Source organism: Phragmites australis, chromosome 15 (assembly GCF_958298935.1).
Source record: "Phragmites australis chromosome 15, lpPhrAust1.1, whole genome shotgun sequence".
Lineage (NCBI taxonomy): Eukaryota > Viridiplantae > Streptophyta > Magnoliopsida > Poales > Poaceae > Phragmites > Phragmites australis.
In genome coordinates this window covers 27576605-27597258 of record NC_084935.1, presented here as the reverse complement: position 1 = coordinate 27597258, position 20654 = coordinate 27576605, and the positions used below count along the sequence as shown (strand labels likewise).

The 20654-nt window shown below is 45.1% G+C and overlaps 2 protein-coding genes across 8 annotated transcripts; both read right to left on the bottom strand.

Moving 5' to 3' along the window:
• Positions 1-1479: 1479 nt before the first annotated feature.
• Positions 1480-7090, bottom strand: LOC133892530 (outer envelope protein 61-like). 2 transcript variants are annotated; one of them, XM_062333372.1, is made up of 10 exons: positions 6852-7090; positions 5910-6140; positions 5090-5146; positions 4869-4997; positions 4254-4331; positions 4076-4146; positions 3756-3971; positions 2675-3221; positions 2422-2565; positions 1480-1908 (listed from the first exon to the last, which is right to left on the bottom strand). In XM_062333372.1, the coding sequence occupies exons 1-10, from the start codon at positions 6933-6935 to the stop codon at positions 1762-1764; spliced, it is 1704 nt and encodes a 567-aa protein (XP_062189356.1). In that variant the 5' UTR covers positions 6936-7090; the 3' UTR covers positions 1480-1761. The 2 variants fall into 2 exon arrangements, with proteins under 2 accessions (XP_062189356.1, XP_062189358.1); XM_062333374.1 differs by lacking the exon at positions 5910-6140.
• A 999-nt stretch (positions 7091-8089) lies between these two features.
• LOC133892528 (calcium-dependent protein kinase 17) lies at positions 8090-20146 on the bottom strand. 6 transcript variants are annotated; one of them, XM_062333370.1, is made up of 8 exons: positions 19142-20146; positions 11846-11989; positions 11588-11740; positions 11359-11474; positions 11097-11264; positions 10568-10792; positions 10367-10446; positions 8090-8580 (listed from the first exon to the last, which is right to left on the bottom strand). In XM_062333370.1, exons 1-7 carry the CDS (start codon positions 19938-19940, stop codon positions 10369-10371), a joined length of 1683 nt encoding a protein of 560 aa, XP_062189354.1. In that variant the 5' UTR covers positions 19941-20146; the 3' UTR covers positions 8090-8580; positions 10367-10368. The 6 variants fall into 6 exon arrangements, with proteins under 6 accessions (XP_062189354.1, XP_062189353.1, XP_062189351.1 ...); XM_062333369.1 differs by having other exon boundaries at positions 8090-8571; XM_062333367.1 differs by having other exon boundaries at positions 10367-10488; positions 19142-20145.
• Positions 20147-20654: the final 508 nt, after the last annotated feature.

Here is a 20654-nt window from a genome sequence, read left to right as displayed (position 1 = left end):
CTTCTGTAGGGGTAAGGCCCTGGTCTTCATCGTTCATATTAGTTTGTTCCTCCACATCAACTATCGCTCACTCATCTGGGTTTTTTGAACTGTCCGTATTACTCTTTAAAAATTTGTCTATTGCCCCCTTTTGTGATTCTTTTAACTCATCCACCAGTTTTCTTTTTTTCCTTTGTTCGCTACCCGATGCGTACTTTCTCGATGATATGATACCTAGGACGAACTGATAATTGAAAAGATTAACATGTTAGTGGTTGAACTCATATAAATTACAAAGTTACAAAACTAAAAAAGATCAGATTAATTGAAACTAACCTGAAATCCTGATTCCTGAATTAGTAGCATGTGCAGGCGCTCCTAGAGGTCTCGCTGCTCCTGATCGGGAGTCCCCTCGCGCAGGCGCAGAGCAGAGCGGCCACCAGCCAACTGGCCAAGATCCTACAGTGGTTCAAGGAAGAAGGGCAAGATCGTGGCATGGCAATGGGCGGCGGGTGGCGGCCAAGAGGTGAAAGGGTGCTGGAACGGGCTGAACGGCGTGGACTGTGAAGCAGAGTCTCGACCGTGCAGACGGCCTGCAGAATGGTTGTTTCCATATCGAGGGCTTGCAGACGGCTGTGCCGACGCGCGTGGTGGGGGCTGGCGGGCCGACACTGGGTGAGGTCGGGCGGGCAGACGTCTTGCTGCTCCTGTTTCTTGTTGGGCCAACGCTGGGTGAGGCCTTGCCGCCCGGGGGATAGGTGGGGGCCCTTACGAGTTGGGGGTCCGGAGCGGCCGCACTGCTCCCCCCCCCCCCAAGGGTCGGCTCTGAGTGTGCGAGAAGCGGGGGTCTCGGGTCTTCGCCGGGGCCAGGGTCAGGGGTAATTTTGAACCCCATTTGAGTTTCGAGGCTAGGTCGAGTTTTAGGGTTCGGGTTTCGGATCGGATGTGGGCGGTCAAAACCCGATGGGGGCAGATCCCTTGCCATCCCTACTAAGTGGTAGAGCCACTAACTGTAGATATACAGGTCACCGGTTCGAACTCGGTAGGGCCCTGTAGTTGCTATTTTTCTACCATGCACTATATTTTTAAAACTTAATTTGCAATATTGTTCTTCGTTCTGTTTAGCAAATGATGAGGACCATTGTTTCCCTTTAGTAACAAATTACGTCATACAGTATAATCCAACATCCGGTAGTATCATGGGCATATTTGATAGAGCTCTACCTCCAAGATTTTTTAAAGTTAGATGTTTTTAGCTCTAAAAATTAATAGAGCTGTAGTTATGAGCACACCAAAAATATTTAGATGAGTTATTTTATTTCCATTTTAATAGGCTTAAATCACTTTATCGTGATCTACAAACTCAAAATCTGAGAGCCTTACCGAACAAGACCCACATTGCGTACGCCAATACTGCATACATCCGTTGACAAGCTCAATCGACTTTTCTCGCATGCTCAGGATCTGGTCTAAATCTCACAATTGTTGACAAAATCCACGTTGCACATGCATAAACAAAAAGATTGCAAGTCCTCGAATGGAAAAACAGCATACTGGTATCATATTACATTTCAGCCGGTTATCACAACAATATTAGCTCTGTTCCTTCTACTCCGCGGTCGCTTGTAGAATTCAGACGAAATGTTGTAACTTATAAACAAAGTTACTCTAAGAAAGATACAAAAAAAAATAGATTCAAAGAATTCTCGTATTATGCCTTCCCCTGGTGCTACTCCGTATCACTATCAAACAATTGTTTGCATGCAGCTGCAGGCCAGGCCATCACCTGCCGATAAACCCGAGCTGATGAAGGATGAAGGCCAGGATCAGCATGACAATAGCGAGGATCAAGCCTCGCCTACCTAAAAGCCAGTTCTTTGTCTTCTTCACGACTTCTACCCCTTGCTGTGCTCGCTCCATCCATCTCATCTGAATGTAAAAACAGGCACACAGTTAAAGATTGAACCAGTAAGATTCAAGCTTGCGATATACTAAACTAACATCATGATCAGGCTTCGGTTGAAGATGAACAGCAAATAGGTTCTTGCCTAAGAGCATAGTCTGAATACCTACAGCTAATCAGAAAGCATAGCCATAAACTTATCCTCGTAATTAGGGATGTAAGTTTTGTATTTTTGGATCATTGGGTCGATCTAAAACTAAAAAAAAATGAAGTAGAGATTCACTCACACCTAATTAAGTTAAAGAAAAAATGACTCAGAACTAACTATTAGGTACCCACTTCATCCCTACTCGTAATCAACCCATAAAACATATAGGATGATGCAGCTCATCAATGTGTGCTTCAAAAGCATATGGCATAATATATGCATACGGCAGTACGGTATTTGCACATAGTGCATGCAGAGGGAGGGATGAGTGCGCAGCTCAGAAGAGAGACGGGAAAATAGAGGGTGAGGGCAGTTAAAACAGTCTTATAACCATTCTATCCAAATCCTCTGGAGATAGTGAAGACATGGCTTGTTGAGCTTTTGCAGCATCCTCCTTCGACAGCTTCATTCCAAACTGTTCACTCATGTTCGCCATCATCTCAGGGTTCATGTTCGTCATCATTGATGCAAACATCTATTAAATCAGAGAAAGTCCAACAGATGTTAAAACTCAACGCACATTATTTTCCTGGCATCATGACAGGCAACAATTTTAAACACTTCTTTGTTTAAGTATTTTTTACCTGCCGCATTGCAGGGTCTTTCATAGAATTTCTCATGGTTTCTTGCATATCAGCTGTAGTAGGCAGAACACTGGATGATGACTGACCCATCCTTTGGCCATTTAATATTCTGTCATGGTTCATCGCAGTAGTATGAGATGATGAAGGTCCAAAGTTATTCTCTGATCTCAGGGGTGAACTACTTATTGTGGCTCTTGATGAAGATTGAAAGTTATTCTCTGATCTCCGGGAGGCACTACTAGGCCCATCCATCTGAGTAGCAAAATTCAGCATATTCTGTAGTTCATCAGGAGACATCTTACCAATCATGTCAGATGCCATCTTAACCATATCAGGAGACATTTCTGGCATATTAGGTCCCAGATTTGGAGCAACAGAGCTTGTGCCATTCAATGAAGAAGCTACTTCAAACATTTTCTGAAGTTCTTCTGGTTTCATTGTGCCAATCATTTCACTGGCAGTTTTGACAAGTTCAGGTGACATTCCTTGCATCCCTAACTTCGATAAAGCTTCAGGATCACTCTTGGACACATAATTCTGGGATAATCTGATTAATTGACCAGGATGAGAACATTATCGATCATCATATGCAACATTGCTCAAATAATACAATATAAAAATCTTAAAATAAACATTAAAAGGGTTTCAAGATTCAAGTAAACATTACAACAACATGAACATGTTTAAAAAGTTTAAGATTTTGCAATCAGATGTGAAATTATTGTGTGAAATGTGGATACACTACAATAAATGCAGACATCACAAATGCATAGTAAGGGAATGAATAACCATTTTGCAGCAAAGAACGACGATTTATTACTGAGGATCAAAAACAAAAACTTGCATAAATAATAAGACAATATTTTTGACATTTCCCAAAAAAATTAGTAATCGTATGTTATAACAGGATATGTAAATACATCCAGATAATATTTGGTTAGTGGAACAAAAAAGGTGAGGTATGTGAAGTAGCAACAAATGGCAAATGTCAACACATTTAAGTGCTCCAATTCTGAATATGCAGACATGCAGATAAAAAAGGATGGTAGTAGTAAAAACTAGAAACAAAGCAGCATGCTACCTAATAGAAGCAGGATCATCTCTTGAACCTTTTGAAGACTCTGATGGCCCAGAGTTTCCTGCTCCTTCAGGTGGTTGTGAAACAGTGTACCCAGGAGATGAACTTCTTTGACTGCTTGATGACTGTAAAGAATCGTCTTCTACAACTTCTTCAATAACAACACCTTTTCGCCGGTTCACTTCTCCCCCTTCCCGTGCAAGTTTTTCTTCTGTATCTCTGTATCATGAAAGAAATATATCAAGTGGTGTCGAGTAGATTTGCTAAACTTCTATTTACATCAGGAATAAGGTACAAATTGTGATAGAATAAGAAAACCATACCTGAGAACCTCAGCAATAGTTTCATCCTCTGGGGAAATTTCATGGGCTTTACTCAAGTCAGCAACAGCAGCCTGAATGCATATTCAGGACCATTTCACATCAAGTACAGTCGGGGAAAATCACAAAAGTGACAGTAAGCCAAAAGACATGCCCGCGGAAAGGAGAAAGGAAAACTTACCTCGAACTTTCCAAGTTCTTTATATGCTTGACCCCTCCGATAATATGCTTTGACATTGCTTGAATCATAAGTTAGAACCTGTAATCGATTTGATAGCTGAATGAGCATGTCAAGTAATAGAAGACCTGCAATGCTTTGGGGAACTCAATAGACAACATAACTTCTGCAAAAACTCAGAAGAGGATTACAAATTTCTATTTCAGCAGCTCATAAATAGCTGAAGGTATCCAATTACTCAGTTATAAGATGAAGTAAGATATTGGGTGTTTTGATGTTTAACCACACATATTACCAGTTGAAAAAGATAGAAATACTACTATTGTGCCTCTAGTTAGCAAGCTTAGGAAAAAGACCCTTTTACAAAATTCACACCGTTCATTTCATAAGTTTTCTAAGGCAGTAAGCTCGTATCTGATGTGAACTTCAAGTGATAGAGTAAACAACACAAACACGCTAATATGTACTGCATTATATTATGAAAACAGTAGCCTAGGACAGAAACAGAACTTCATTAAAGAGTGGCAAACTATCTTTTACTGGGAAATAAAAGGACATCAGATCCTATAATAAGTTCAAAATCAAATGAAAAAGTAGTCAACAAGACCTAAAACATACCTCTGAACCTTCGCTTATGCATTCATCAAACTCCCCCGTTTTCAAGTAACAAGCCATTAAATTAAGGGTACATTGCAACTGCAGATTATGCGCCGCTGACGATGGTACGTTCTTTAAGTTATCCTTGGCCTGATCAAGAAAAGTACATATAGTTTAATTGTCAGGTCTTCCAAAAAACATGTCAACATTTTTTCAACTAAGTCTTGAGGTTCAAAACTCACAAGCTTGTATTTGGCAGCAGCATCTGAATACTGCCCACAGCTATGAAGTTCATTTCCCTGAAATAAAACAAAATCAGAACAGTAAGGGTGGTATTATGGAATTGGTAATATGTTTAGAAACCTGGAAACCTCTATATCAAATTAACTACATTGATGATGTGGTGCAGCACTTTATTAGTGAGAAGACTATTGATGGATACTAGATTGGTGCAAAGATGCAAGGAGTCAGCAAAAAAAACAATACATTCATCTGAAGTACAAGAACCAGCCAGCACAGAAATGATAAGCGTGTCCAGATCAACATAAGGAAAAGGCCTATTTATGGTCCCTCAATCTTCCTGTGGTTTAACTTTCTTCCCTAATCTCCAGATCCAGGTAAAACACATATTCTAACTCTCAAAATGTTTAAAACCTGTCCCTCCAGCAATCAATAGACGGTTTTGACCAAGTCTGACCCACGTGGCACGACAAGTTGGATTTGAGCTAGAGGCACTAACATGTGGGAGCTACCTTCATTTCTATATTAAAAACCAAAAATAAATGATGTTTCAGAGACATGTGGATCTAATCTAAATAGAATCCACACTTTTCTTTTCTGGCTGGTCTGTTCAGAACACTAAAAAAACAGTGTCTGAGTGAGCCATATAGAACAAGTGCAATGTAGTTCATTCAATAGTTTCAGCACTTCTATGCAATTGACCAAGGGCATAGACAGAACTATTAGCATATTCTATACATATATAATAAATATGCATTATGGAGCGTCATCACACCGGGTCATATTGCTGACCCTAAGCAATGCACGATTCTTTTTACAAACCTGCTTCTTTAACATCTTTGCACCAGATATCGCGTATGACATTTGCGCGTCTGCTTGAGCCTTCATAGCAGCAAATTCCTCAGGCTTAGCATTGGCAAGTTTCTCTGTCATATTAAGCATTTCCTCTGGTCTTGTTTGATTAAGCTGCTGAGCAGCCCGTTTGAAGTCCTCAGTTTTCATGTTCTTCATACTCCCTGATGCTAACTTTACCAGGTCAGGATTGGACATCAGCTGCGGTTACCCAAGGTGCAAAAAAAGATATAGTCAACCCATGCCAGTCACGTACACTTACTTAGGAAATAACAAAAATTATTACACAGCAAAAGAGCACGGCGAAAATGTCTGGGCGCGGCAAACAACAAAAGTGGTGGGGCAGTACCCAGTACACCGTGAGCACAATCATATGCTCTCGACCTTCATATAAAACAGTGCAGATTAGCCTAAACGGATGGAAGGACATTCAAAAACCAGACCAGCTGAAGCGTAACTAATTATCCAAATAGACAACACACGCAAAGCGATTACTATCTCCAACCACCCAAGAGCCTAAACTAGTGAGCAGAAGACCCAGCAACGACGCTCCTATTGCACATAGTTAGGCCCCAGCACGCGGTTGTTTATAGAAAACAGCAGGAAGAAACATCCCGTTGGCGTCACCAATCAAGCAAGCAGAACCAATTCAACCCCAACCCAACCTGGTGACCGCAGCCACACTCTCCAATTGACTTGAAGAGTGCTACAAATTGACTTCAATTCAACTCCGAAGCAATCTAGACTCTAAACTATGACCAACCAACATCAACTCTCGAAAGAATTCGCTCTATTAAAAATGAATCCAACAGCTGCGCGGCAGATCGCCCGCTCCGTGCGAATCGAACGGGAACAAACCGAAGAGGGAAAACGCGTGGCGGGATCCGAGGGGGGGGGGGGCGTCAATCGGACCTGCTGCTGCATCCTGGCGAGGTCGTCGGGGGACATGCGGCGCATCTGCTCCTGCGCCAGGCGCATCATCTCCGGATCCATCATCGTGGCGGCCGATCGGATCGAAGCGGAGGGGACCTCGCGGATTTGGGGATTGGATGAGTTCGCTTTTCTCTTCTGCGCCTCGGGTTTTCTTTTGTTTTTTCCCTCCCACTTCGTGTGCTGTTCGAGAAGGTGGGTGGCGAACTGGTGGGCTTTCGTGCATTAAATTTGACACGCGTATTAATTTGTAGGCGGACACGTGGCCGTTATAGATTCTAATCGAACTCGAGGTAGGATAGGCCGAGCCGACTCGGATCAGACGACGCAACGAGACAATGGGAGCTTTTTTTTTATTTTTGTATTTTGGAAATAAAAAATGCAAAATAGATGTCCATTATAAAAAATTTAAAATAAACTAATATCGTCCGCTGGATGGACGACATGTGACAACAAACGATAGGTTTAAAAAATAAACATGTTACCTTTCATTACTCTCAAAATTCAAAACACTATTAAAATAGTAATAAAAAATTAGAAAAAATTATTAGTGTAGAGGATACTATAGTATAGCAAAAATTTCAACTCAAATAATTACTTGTACCATAAGAAATAATTTTCAACAAACTATATGAATTTATCTTTTTTATTTATCATCGTACAAATCGTATTTTTCTAAAAAAAAAGTTTGAAGAGCTAAATCATATTATCCTCTACACCATCATATTTTTTTAAAAAAATTATGACTATTTTGACTGTATTTTGAATTTTAAGAATAATGAACGTAACATTTTTTATTTTTAAATATTTCGCTCTTAGAAGAGCAACAGGAATTTTTTAATTTTTGAAATAAAAAAGTAAACTAAAAAACGAGACAAACATGGGGTTTTCTTCTCTTTCTTCTTGGCCGTCGGATCTCCGGTTCCCATGGGGTTACGGTCCGTTTCATTCTGATCCACTCAAAAAACAAACAAAATAAATTTCTGACCGTGCAGTTGCAACATACAAATTGAACTTTTCTGTTGAAAATTCTAGCTGAAAGCTCCCAGAGTGCCCTTTTGGAATACTTGTGAAGTAATGACAGGACTGAGCTGAGCACACTTAGCGTTACCCAAGTAGATGAGTAAATACTGCAAAAATATACCATGATGAACACAATAATTCATGCAAATCAGACTGAAAATCACCTGGCCTCAACGTTACATCTAAAAAGCTGAAAATTCACTCCCATAAGAATCATTTAATTGATTTTTCGATTTATCACATCATAGTACAACCTATTCCTACAACATAACAACACACCTGCACAACTCTCTAACGCAAAGAAAAAGAAACATCGTCCGATGATGCAACATGATGGAGCTTCACTCTGCAATTTGAAATGCATTCACGAACAGGACATGGCTAACATTTTTCTAGGGGCATCCTGCTGGAGAAAACACACCCACTATTCTTTTCCCTACTTACAAAAGCCTATACATGGTGGAGGATTAATGGACGTTCACTATTTGAAGATGTACTCCAGGGACATCTTCCTCCGTCCTCCTGCACGCAGCATGCTCAGCTGATAGACCCCAGTAGCTGATTGTATCTCCACAAAATCTTTATACCAGAGTCCCAATGTTCCCTTGGAGCTTCTGTCTTCACAGTTTTAGTTCGCGTCTCTTGCTGCATAGCCCTTTACGCTGAGCACCGACTATGCCTGCAAAACCTGACCAAAACGTAAGCATATGCGTACCAGATGGACCCTTTACCTCTTTATAGAGGATGGGATGATCTGCACATTACTCATATGACTTATGGGATGACTCTCTGTGGCTTGCTAATCGCTTGCAAATTTTATGCCAATTTAAGATGTAAGGATAATTATTTGTACATGATAAATAGGGCAGTAAATAGAGTTTAGAACTTGCAGTGTCATTTATCTCAATTCAATTCAGATTTGATGTGGATCAAATAACAGTCTTCAATGGATCTTAAATTCAGCGAGCTCATCAATAAGCTTACATGTTGACAGAATAGTTTTAAATAAGTAGACTTTTGCAATTTTAAAGCCACACAAACGAAAATGGGAAAACAACTAGTAGAAGGATTTACTTAGCAAGCTTTGACCTTAAGACTTCAGGAGAACTAAAACATATGTAGCAATCTGTTCATCAAATTTCTAATATGTAACGAGTTGGAGCCAACCTTTTTAGAGTTGGGCCTAACAATAAGAGGATTACATAGGAGGAAACCAGGATGAAATATAGGAATTATGAAGTGCATCTTACATGAAAAATCACATGGTTTTGTAAGTAACAATAATGTGGATGAAAGACTAAGGCTCCATTCAAAATCGCAATGGCTTTCTGGAGCAACTTTTTTTGCAACCCTTGGTTGTCACAGTTAGTTGGAAGTATATTATTTTGGAGCCATAACAACAAAATATCACTGGAATTAGCAAAGATTCCAGTAAAAAGCTAAATACCATACTGCATCAAAGCACAACAACTGCAAAAAATCTTAAGATGTGAAGGAAGCAATATCAACAATCAAGAGAGAATCATTTGTGGCAGAAATTTGTGGAAGATCACAAAGTGTCAAGATATTTCGCGCGATAATGTCGAACAAAAGTCTGGTAGCCCATCTTATGTATACTGGTAAGTAACTGTGCAGTGCTACTAATCTACTATAACAGCTAATACACTATGATAGTATGTTTTGATGATAAAATATTTTTTTCATCTAATCGTCAATGAAGACATCTAGGTAGTACCTCCAGTCCAAAATAAGTGATGTTTTAGGAAGTTGGTTTAGGTTTGCAAATAGATGACGATTTAGGTTTTTAGAGCAACATTTGAAACCAAATGTCCCTATTGAAAGCTAGTTCACGTAAATGCTCACTCCACTCTATGCTACTTAGAGGAATAAGCATGTAGTTGATAGGGGTAAGAACTAAGAAGCCACGAAATAGGAAATCAGGTCCATTTTTCTCTGTGCAAGACTCTAGAATGTCCTAGTGACATAGAATTGGAGGTAACGGGGTAATATTATAGTTCATGTTGCCGTGAGTTCTAGGTCGTGGTAGCTTGTTTGTTTTCCGTGGCGCGTATGTAATTCTCATCTAACCCGGCCGTTGCTACGGCAGAGTTTTCAGACGGTTCTCCCTCTTAATATAATGACATGCAGTTCTCCTGCATGTTCGAGAAAAAAAAATAGTTCATGTTCACAAGCAGTTCCTCAGAGTTCAGGCTACCCATGCCCTCCAAAAAATAAAAGGGTTCAGGCTACCCACTGTAACATTGAAATGCCAAAACTGGATGTGATCATAGATTAAGCTATAAGCATGGCGATGGATGCTAACATTAACACTCCCGAATTGATGCGTCAGAAAAAGAAACAGAGGCAATTGAATGATCAGTAAACCAACTCAAAAAAAAACAATTTGAGTGGATGACTAACATGACCATTGAACACAAAAGAAGTGCAAAGACCAGAGAGGGCACATCAGTTACCATTAGCCAAGCTTCAATGCTTCCCTAAGACCAAAACTCATCTGGCCTTGCCCCTTTTTCCCGAGTGGATTATTTCCCTTCTGCATCATTGTTACAAATTCATTGTAGTCAATCCGCCCATCCTGAAGAGATAAACATATGAGATGTAATTCTTGACATTTAGGTTTTAATAGACTCGTAATGAACATAAATTCTACTTACATTGTCTTTATCAATGTCTCGGATAATATCTTCAAGGTGTACATCTCCTATACCAAATTCCTCACATGCTTTTTGTAGCTCATCTTGAGTAATGTAACCACTGCCGTCTTTATCAAAGTACGAGAATGCTGCAAAGAGATTATCTTCTCGCTCGACTTTGTTCAGATGCAAAGTTGCAGCAAGGAACTCGCCATAATCGATTGAACCACTGTTATCAATATCCGCCTGAAAGTTGCACATTCAAGCAAGGCCCAAAAATATTACAAGTGTAGTAGTGCAGTAAATTCTCGTTGCAAGACGAGCCATGCTCACATATCAATAAAATACTTTAGACCAAAAAGTTCAGATAAAATAAAACAGATTCGCAGACTGAAAAAGGATGTTAAAAACACACCTTTAAACATCTACACATCAAGTTCAATGTTTCAATAACTCAAATTCAAGAAACAATTTTCTTGAGTTCATGGGGCATAAGAATCTTAGAACAAATAGACCTGAAAACAGGCAAAAAGTATGCTGGAATAATTACCGCTTCCATTAGTGTTTTAATTTCCGAGTCCTTTAAGTTAGCACCAACCCTTTTCAAGCCACTTTTTAGTTCCTCCAACGTGATCTGGCCACTATTGTCAGTGTCCAGCATTTTGAACATTTCTCTCAATCCTGCAATTTCATCTTCAGATAGATTCTCAGCAATGACCTAAAGACATCACCCAGTTTAACGAGATCATCAGTACTGAACACAATAAATATCCTTTCTACAAAACCTAGAGATAATTTATTCCAGTACCCACCCTAAGGGCCATCTTCTTTAGTTTGTTCATTGCAGAAAACTGTTTCAATCTGGTTAAGACAGCAGAATCAAGAGGTTTGTCAGGTGCAACTCCATCAACACAAACCCAGGGATGACCTGCCAAAATAAAGATGGGTCACTTTGGAAGGCTGGTGAAAATGAAGTTAAATGGTTAACAGAATGTTCTATAATAAAGTGGTATTTATGCTTCTATAGTTTTATGTACTTACATAGAGCTTCATGTGCAGTCAGTCTCTTTCTGGGATCACGGATTAGCATCTTCCTGACCAAATCCTTTGCACTTCCCGAGATACTGGGCCAGGGCTCAGATGAAAAATCAAGATCACCTTTCAGAACTTGTTTAAATATCCCTTGTTCAGACTCTGACAAGGCAAACCAATTTCCAAAAGAAAATAGAACAGTGGAGAACTGTCAGAAGCAAAAGTGTGAGGTGAAAATTACAGTAAGGAGGGTAGATGTATCCTCACCATCCCAAAATGGAGGAACCCCGCTCAACAAGATAAAAATTATTACACCGGTGCTCCACACATCCACCTCACAGCCATAGTATTTCATCAGAACCTCAGGCGCAACATAGTAAGGACTTCCAACGACATCCGAAAATGTTTCACCTGCAAAGCAATTTAAGTCAACACAGATTGCATGGGAATACGCAGTGGCATATAACTGATTACGAAAATAAGATGGTGCCCTAAAAGAAATGAAAAATAGACGATTAGTGGTTATATGCTCATATTTCACATGGTTTCTTGTATGAAGTTCAAGACTAACCTTCCGAGAGTAAACAAATAATATATTACTTCCCTAAGAATTTGATTGTTAGAACATGCATGGTTGCAACTGTGCTAAATCTCTAAACTATAAAATGAATGAGCATGTACATACATTTATTCCTAGTTAGGATCTGTCATACCCATTTTTTTAGATGAAGGAATAAATAACCAAAATATAAATGCAGGCCTTGTAACGTCATCTCTGTAGTTTGCACGTTCCATACCATAGATTTCAAAACAGTATCACCACAACTACACGATATAATGCTCCATCGTTAGCAAGTCTGGACGGAGTGTGCTCATCTGGAGGCTCAAACAATGGAGAACACATGGATTGTAGGAAAAATCCTTATGTCTTCACAACATCATTTCTTATTGTCGTATACTCCATTTTTTGAATCATATGCAAGATCACCAAAGCAATGTATTTTCCAAATGTAGTCCTCTCAGCCAACATTAGAACTTCCATAATTTGCCATGATGGATATAGCATGTGCAGATAATAAGCAGAAAAAAAAATTACTGCTAATGCTTTGCAGTTCGCACTCAAGACCGAATAAATCCACAAAAATTTCATGTGAATTAACATATTATATTATCAGCCATTGGAACATCCTAAATATATGCAACCAAACCATTATTGTGCAGAACACGAATGCAGACTTGATCTAAACCTTGAGACAATGTTCAATTAGTAAGCTTATAGTATAGTGACTGTTGGGGGGAAAACGCCCCAGCTTGAGATATTTATACGGTGCACTGTAATATTACTGTAGGAACTATAATATCCCCACTACCACATGTAACATTACTGTAGGAACCATAATATCCCCACTACCACATGGTGTGTACAGGGATGAAGGATTCAGAACCCCTCCTGTCCACGTGGTTGTAGGATAATATCCTAGGGGCAGGGTGGTAATATCCCCTGCTACTTCTCCCTATAAAAGAAGCCCCACAGGGGAGGTGAAAAAAAGAGGAGACCCCTGGGAAAGGATTTTTCTCCTCTGATCAGATGTAGAAACTCCTCTTATAACCAGTTGATACACACCATAAGAAAAAGCACAGGACATAGGGTTGTTATCCGACCAGGAGGCTTGAACCTGGTAAAATCTCTTGTGTTCTTAGGCCCATCACAGACACATCCCTTCTCTCGCTCTCTCCTCTCGGCTCACCGCAGTCCCTAAGCTTGAGCCTCCTCGTTGGAAGAGACTCTCGTCATACTCCGTTCGCGCAAGACATCCTCTTGCGCCAACAGCGCGCCGTCCGTGGGGATGCAGATACAAGAAACCATGAGAGGAAAGAAGCTGATAAGGCATCAAGAGAGCAAAACATGTCCTCGGGTCTGTAGGCCGAGACGACGCCTCCAAGCACAGCTCCATGCGGAGCATGTCTGATGGCTGCCGGAGCCACCCTCCGCCCTACAACAGTCATTATCATCTTGCGGGTGAAGAAATCGCGGTTGCATCGACCTGCGCGCGCGCGAACGGCGGCTGTGGCATGCTACGAGCCACTCCCGAGGCCATCCGGAGGCAAGGCACGTACGAGTGTGGCTTCCCATGTCCATCCAGCCTCGAGCGAAGGTTAACCCATATGAGAGCAAAGGAAAAGGTAAAATCCAAGCGAACCTCCACGCACAAGGTAAGTGCATGCACCCATTTATTGTGCAACAACTGGATATACCTTTATTTATTACTAGTGTCAGCCGGATTAGTCAAGAGGTAGGGACCCCACCTGACACACCCACCGTCCGCGGCAAGCATGCGCCGCAAGGCTTGACTAAAAGTCCTCGCGTTCACATCATGGTCCTGAGATATTTATTCTCTCAGTACAGGAAACATTAGTAGTTCATTTACTTACCGTACACATACAGAGTTTTTATAGTTTATGGTCTTGTGATGGAGGGTGCAGGTGGACCGGTCTGGAGGATAGCTCTTGACTTTATGGTGCCCAAGCATCCACGCGCTAGCAGGCTTATCTTGTTGCCAGAGGCATACGCGTAAAAGTATGGCAGACTGCCATGCCTGCGCTCCACTTACGCACGGATATTTCCATGCACGCTTAAACGCCAGGAGTAACTCAACTTGAGTACGCACTCCTCTCTGTACTAACCGCCTACTAATGTATCTTATCTGCACGTAAGGTCACCCCAAACCGTAAAAGGGTAGAACCAGTAAAATCTTGGGGACTAAGGACTACAGCTTGGACACAGCATGTAAAGCCCTCCATGCTGTATCAGAAGGTTATGATGCGTGCTCCCACACAGGCCGTTGTGCCCGCTTGAGCAAGCATTAACTAGCGTGAGAGGAAGCAGTAGAAAAGGTAGCAAAATATGAACACGGCACCCATAAATAGCGCCAGGTGAGGTAAAGACATGACGTGCTCATAAAAGCATCCTGCTCTCCCACCTGACCAAAGAATTAGCTAGCTACCACCTGACATGGGTCACTGTGCTAGGCGGTCGTGTTAGTTAACTTGCTTGTCCCTCCTAGCAGAGTAGCGGACCGTGGTAGGCTTTAAAAGGATGCTACCTGCTTTATACGTGCTGCCACTTGCTGCTAAGATTTTTTGTAGCCACTCACTTCGAAGCGCTGACCGGCTCGTGTGAAGAGACGAGCCGCTACGCACATGCCCAAAAACACCACAGGACCGGCACGAAGAGAACCTTCCCGCTGCCGGAGCCCAGCAGCGCTCCAGGCTGGCACCCCCCTTCGCTGACCGGAAGCCCCTCCACGCCAGAGCCGAGCTCCACCCTCGGGCAGCCATCCAGGGCCATGCTCCGGCCGTCAACGACTTCGGAGCCAGGCTCCACCCCTCAACAACCATTCGGAGCCGAGCTCCGCCCTCCGGCAGCCATCCGGGGCCATGCTCCGGTCATCAACGACTTCGGAGCCGGGCTCCACCCCTTAACGACCATTCGGAGCCGAGCTCCACCCTCTGGCAACCATCCGGGGCCATGCTCCAGCCGTCAACGACTTCGGAGCCGAGCTCCGCCCTCCGGCAGCCATCCAAGGCCAGCCTCCGGCCGTCAATGACTTCGGAGCAGGGCTCTGCCCTCCGACAACCATTCGGAGCCGAGCTCCGCCCTCCAGTGACCATCTGAAGTCGTGCTCCAACCCTCAACCACGCCGGAGGCCGAGGGCTCCGCGCTACCTTCAGTGCTCTGCACCGCCTCCATGCCAGAGGCTGAGGGCTACCTCCGGTGCTCTGCGAGGCGTGGGGTGCGCAAACCAGAACCTCGCCGCGCCTCACAGCCGGTGCAACCACAGCGAGAGCGCACACACGCACATGCAAAAAAGAAGCTAACACTCGAGAACTCAACTGCTGTGGAGAAGCTAGCAAACTCACACACACAATCGAGCTCACGGGAGGGAAACACATACGTACAAGTCAAGAACACCAATACCTTCGGCCACCCATGGACGTATGGTTGCTAGTAGCCAAGCATGCATGCATGCAACCATGCACATCCCATGGCGTGTTACTGCTGCATGCGCGCATACAAGACCACGTACATCGACCCCTGCGTACTCGCACGCATACGCCCGCGCTCCAGTCCACTGCACCCGCCTCCTCGCTAGCGCCCGCGCCCAACTCCGTGCCAATGGCCGCATCGAAGGCCGAGCTCTGGCCCAACTCCGTGCCGGTGGCCGCCCTCGGTAAGTTCAGTGCCACGCCATGTCACTCCTAGCTCTTTGGGGCAATCACAGGCCACGTGCGAGGGTGAGAACCCACGTGCTAAGCCCTTCCTCACAAACCAGTGGAGTTCCTTGACTCGGTCGATGTTCTAAAAACCTCCACACACGTAGACGTTTCCAAAACCTCCGCACCTGAAGGCCTTGCCTCGGTGCGGAGATGTCTTACAAACAGATGTTTCAAAAACCTCCGCAAGACGGAGAGCTTTCAAAAAAACCTCCGTAAAATACGAAAAGTCTTTCAAAAACCTCCCTAAACCGGAGATGCCTTAAAAAACCTCCGCACGCGGAGATATTCTAAAAACCTCCGCACGCGGAAATATTCTAAAAACCTTCGCAAGACGGAGATATCTTAAAAACCTCCTCACTGATAGCATAGCCTCGGTGATGGAGAGGTCTTAAAGACCTATCGTATAGTACCTCCAGCATCTTGAAGGCAGTGTCTTCATGCCGGAGAAGTAATTTCGTCCGTCATCTTTAAGGTCTAGCTAACCTACGTGGCGGATAGGCAAAGACCGCTCCGGCATAGTGAAGGCGTAAGCCTCCGTGCTAAACAAGCATATTTCGTCCGTCATCTTTAAGGTCTAGCTAACCTACGTGGCAGATAGGCAAAGACTAATTCGGTATCTTGAAGGCATAGCCTCCATGCTGGACAGGCATAAACCCTCCGTCATATGAAAGTCTAGCAAGCCTTCGTGGCGGAAAGGTAAAGAAATCCTCAGACATCTTAAAGGCAATAGCCTCCGCGCCGAAGAGGTATGACACTCTACGCACAAAAAATGCGTGGGCCACTCTACGCACAAAAAATGTGTGGGCCACTTTACGCTAGCCAACGTAGAGATCAGCTTTGTTCGCACTCAACACAACTAAACACCCCTAAAAGATCGCACCCCCCAGCTGCTAGCAGCCGCAGAGTGCGAGGAGGCCGGGAAGGGGAGGAAAACGAAGCGTTGGCATGACCAAACTCAAAAGTACAATTTTATTCATACATATGCACACATCATACATACATACATTCATACACCATACATACATACACTCATACATCATACATACATACATACATACATATGCTTACAGATGGTCAAGGAGCCAGAGGGCTCAGTCAATCCTGCGCAGGTTGCAGAATTTCGGCGTTTCCTGTCGGAACACATTATGTCCAAAACCCTCCGGCATCTTGAAGGCAAAAACCTCCATGCCGAAGGGGTAATTATTCTCCAGACAGTTACAAGCACAGTGCAGGAGCGGAGATTCCAACAAGTTGAGTGGGACTCGGAGTACGCAGGCTCCGGACGACTTCGCCTTCATTACGTCCCTCAGCCTCGCCGTCAACTATGCTTCCGGCATCCACCGCTGAGGGGGTAATGGGACTGCTTCCCGTAGCCTCATCATCGACTTCGCCTCCGGCTTCCATCGTCGTGGGCTCCGGATGACTTCGCCTTCGTTACGTCCCTCAGCCTCGTTATCGACTACGCTTCCAGCATCCACCGCTGAGGGGGTAACGGGCCGCCTCCCGTAGCCCCGTCGTCGACTTCGCCCCCATCTCTCCGCCACCGGGGGCTCCAGACGGCTCCGAATGGGTTGCCTCCTTTACGCCCTTCAGCTTCACCAATGACTCTACTTCCGGCATCTACCACTGAGGGGGTAACGGGCCGCCTACCGCAGCCCTATCGTCAACTTCGCCTCCGGCTCTCCGCCGTCAGGGGCTCCGGACGGATCCGCTTTCGTCACGCCCCTCAGCTTCACCAATGACTCCGCTTCCGGCATCTACCGCTGAGGGGGTAACAGGCTGCCTCCCGCAGCCTCGTCATCGGCTCCACCTCTGTTACGCCCCTCAGCTTCGCCGATGACTTCGCTTTCGCATCTACCGCTGAGAGGGTAACGGGCTGCCTCCTGCATCCCCATCGTCGACTTCGCCACCTCGGCCTCGTCATCGACCCCGTCGTCGACCCCATCTCCGGCTCCATCACCGCAGGCTCCCGACGGCTCTGCCTCCGACGCGCCTCTCAGCTTCACCGACAATTCCGCCTCCGGCTTCACCGTGACGCTCCGTCAGGCCTCTCCTCCGTCGAACCTCGCCACCACTGCGTGCGGTTATCGCTGAGAGGTTTTTTGAGGACGGTAGGCCGTTCGGGACATCCAGACTTCAAAGAGGCTGGAGTTAATTCATCGTGCATCAACTCGCCCCTCAGAACCTCGAAACTAGCGGATGAGGGGGTGTTGGGGGAAATGCCCCAGCCTGAGATATTTATACGGTGCACTGTAGCATTACTGTAGGAACCATAATATCTCCGCTACCATATGGTGTGCACAGGGATGAAGGATCCAGAACCCCTCCTATCCACATGGTTGTAGAAAAATATCCTAGGGGCAGGGTGGTAATATCCCCTGCTCCTCCCTATAAAAGAAGCTCCACAGGGGAGGTGAAAAAAAGAGGAGACCCCCAGGGAAGGATTTTTCTCCTCTGATCAGATGTAGAAACTCCTCTTGTAACCAGTTGATACAAACCATAAGCAAAAGCACAGGACGTAGGACTGTTATCCGACCAGGAGGCCTGAACCTGGTAAAATCTCTTGTGTTCTTAGGTCCATCACAGACACACCCCTTCTCTCGCTCTCTCCTCTCGGCTCACCGCAGTCCCTAAGCCTGAACCTCCTCGTTGGAAGAGACTCTCGCCATACTCTGTTCGCGCAAGACATCCTCTTGCGCCAACAGTGACCGGATTTGCAGAGTTGTACATGCAGGATTTTGTAATAGTGTAAGAACTATATGATCTTGATACACAACTCAGTGTCTTCCTTTCCTTCAGGAACTTGATCAGCAATTTCCATTGGTACAGGAACAGAGCTCGTTTTGCTCTTATCTCAAGTATAAGAACATGAACTAGTGCATGAATGAAGTCCTCACAAGTCAGTAAGTTGGCTTCCCTCCCAGCATTATTGAATACTAGAAGATGCATATGTACCCCTGGTAGGCTGTGCAATTGTAAGTCTGTCACACAATGCGTTCTGTCTCTGAAATTAGAATTACTCTGCTATAAAGCAATAAAAAACACCCAATCGTACTATTTAAGATAAACCTCCCTAGTACTGTATTCAACAATACATATGAAATAAAGATTGTCAACTCAAAGCCGTGAGTGCACAAATGCACTAGCAATCCACCACCACAGCTCAGCCAGCAAACTAGCAGCCAAACTAGGCATTGTCTATGATTTTTTGGGGGGCAATAGCCAACAATCCTGCACGTCTCACAATAGAATAATACAACACAACACCGAGGATTCAACCCATACCTGGTTTGAAGAAGATGGAGAGCCCGAAATCGATCGCCTTTAGCGGCGCATCCTCCTTGTGGTTCACAAACAAGAAATTTTCTGGCTTGAGGTCTCTGTGCATCACCCCGAGAGAATGGCATGCTTCGACAACCCCAATGATCACCCGCGCCAGCTGGGCCGCCGCTTTCTCGGAGTAGTGCCCCCGCTGTATGATCCTATCAAACAGTTCCCCTCCCGCGCACAGCTCCATGACGAGGTGCACGGCGACCGCGTCCTCGTAGGCCCCCACGATGGAGACGACGTTGGGGTGGCCCGCGAGGTGGTGCATGATCTGGATCTCGCGGCGCACGTCCTCGACGTCCTCATCGGAGACGAGCTTCCGCTTGGCAATGGACTTGCAGGCGAACTCCTTCCCCGTGGCCTTCTCGACGCACTGGTAGGTGGTGCCGAACTGCCCCTGCCCCAGTTTCTTGCCCAGGGCGTAGTGGTCCTTGAGGCGCTCGGAGTCGCGCCTCAGGACGGAGCCGGCGAGGAGGCCGGCGCTCTGGGCGCGCTTCACCTTGGGCTTGGGCTTGCCGTTAGGGTTGGGCGCGGCGGGGCCGGACGCGGAGTAGTGGGGGGAGTGCTCGGAGTCGGAGATGGTGACGGGATCGGGGGCCCTGTAGGAGGTCGAGGAGGAGGTGGAGGGGTTCGGTTCGGAGGGCGGGGAGGGCTCGGCCCGGCCGGCGGCGGGGCGCCAGAGCACGGCGAGGGAGACGGAGTTGAAGAAGCCGTGGCGGTCCGAGTGCGCGCAGGGGCCGACGCAGGTGTTCCCCATCGCGTCGGCGAAGGGGCGGCGGCCGCCGGAACCCTAGGAGGACCGCGGCGGCATTCGGCGGCGTGGACGGTGGGGGGATTCGATCGGAGGATTGGAGGAGAGATGGCCGGAGAGGGGCGAGAGTCGAGAGGTGGCCGGGCCCGTGCAGCTCACATGTGGGTCGCTTGGATATGTGGGGCCTGTTGTCAGTGGGGGCGCAGTGGCGGGTGTCGGAAGCGAATGCAGCGGGGGATCGAGCGGTGCGCGCCAGATCGAATGGCTGGGATGGCTGTGCACGTGACAAGATGATTGGATAACGAGATTTTTTCTTTAGTGCCACGTAGGACGAGGAAACCGATGTGGATAAGCTTTTTTAGAGAACCACTGCAGATAAGCTGAATCGAGTATCTTATTAGAATCTATTTCGTATAACCATGGATCATGGGAAGATAATCTCGTTTGTTATAACTATTTCAAGCTTTTTTTCGAGGATGCTATTTTGTTTCTTCTAAAGAATGGTAAGAGAGCTGCGTCAATTTCTTCATTAAAAGGAGAGGTAGAGAAAAAAGGTTTAAAGTCTATGTGGCTTCTGGTAGGAGAATGCTACTATGATATCACCTTGGAATATGGGTTGTTTGGTTTGGAGTTAGTGCTCGTCTCGTCAATTTTTTATGTTGATCTCGTGGGAGCGCTGTCCTTCGGTTTGGAGCCGGCGTGTCACGAACCCGCATGATT

Bases quoted from the DNA above. Each gene is read 5' to 3' on its own strand.
- LOC133892530 (XM_062333372.1), bottom strand. From the start codon at position 6,935: ATGATGGATCCGGAGATGATGCGCCTGGCGCAGGAGCAGATGCGCCGC. The intron at 3,972-4,075 runs GTATGGTTTTCT...TTCATGATACAG, and splicing joins ACTATTGCTGAGGTTCTCAG to AGATACAGAAGAAAAACTTG. The intron at 3,222-3,755 runs GTAGCATGCTGC...TCAATTAATCAG, and splicing joins GATGATCCTGCTTCTATTAG to ATTATCCCAGAATTATGTGT.
- LOC133892528 (XM_062333367.1), bottom strand. From the start codon at position 19,940: ATGGGGAACACCTGCGTCGGCCCCTGCGCGCACTCGGACCGCCACGGC. The intron at 11,265-11,358 runs GTGGGTACTGGA...TGATGTCTTTAG, and splicing joins TAAAGAAGATGGCCCTTAGG to GTCATTGCTGAGAATCTATC. The intron at 10,793-11,096 runs GTAATTATTCCA...TGCAACTTTCAG, and splicing joins TTAAAACACTAATGGAAGCG to GCGGATATTGATAACAGTGG.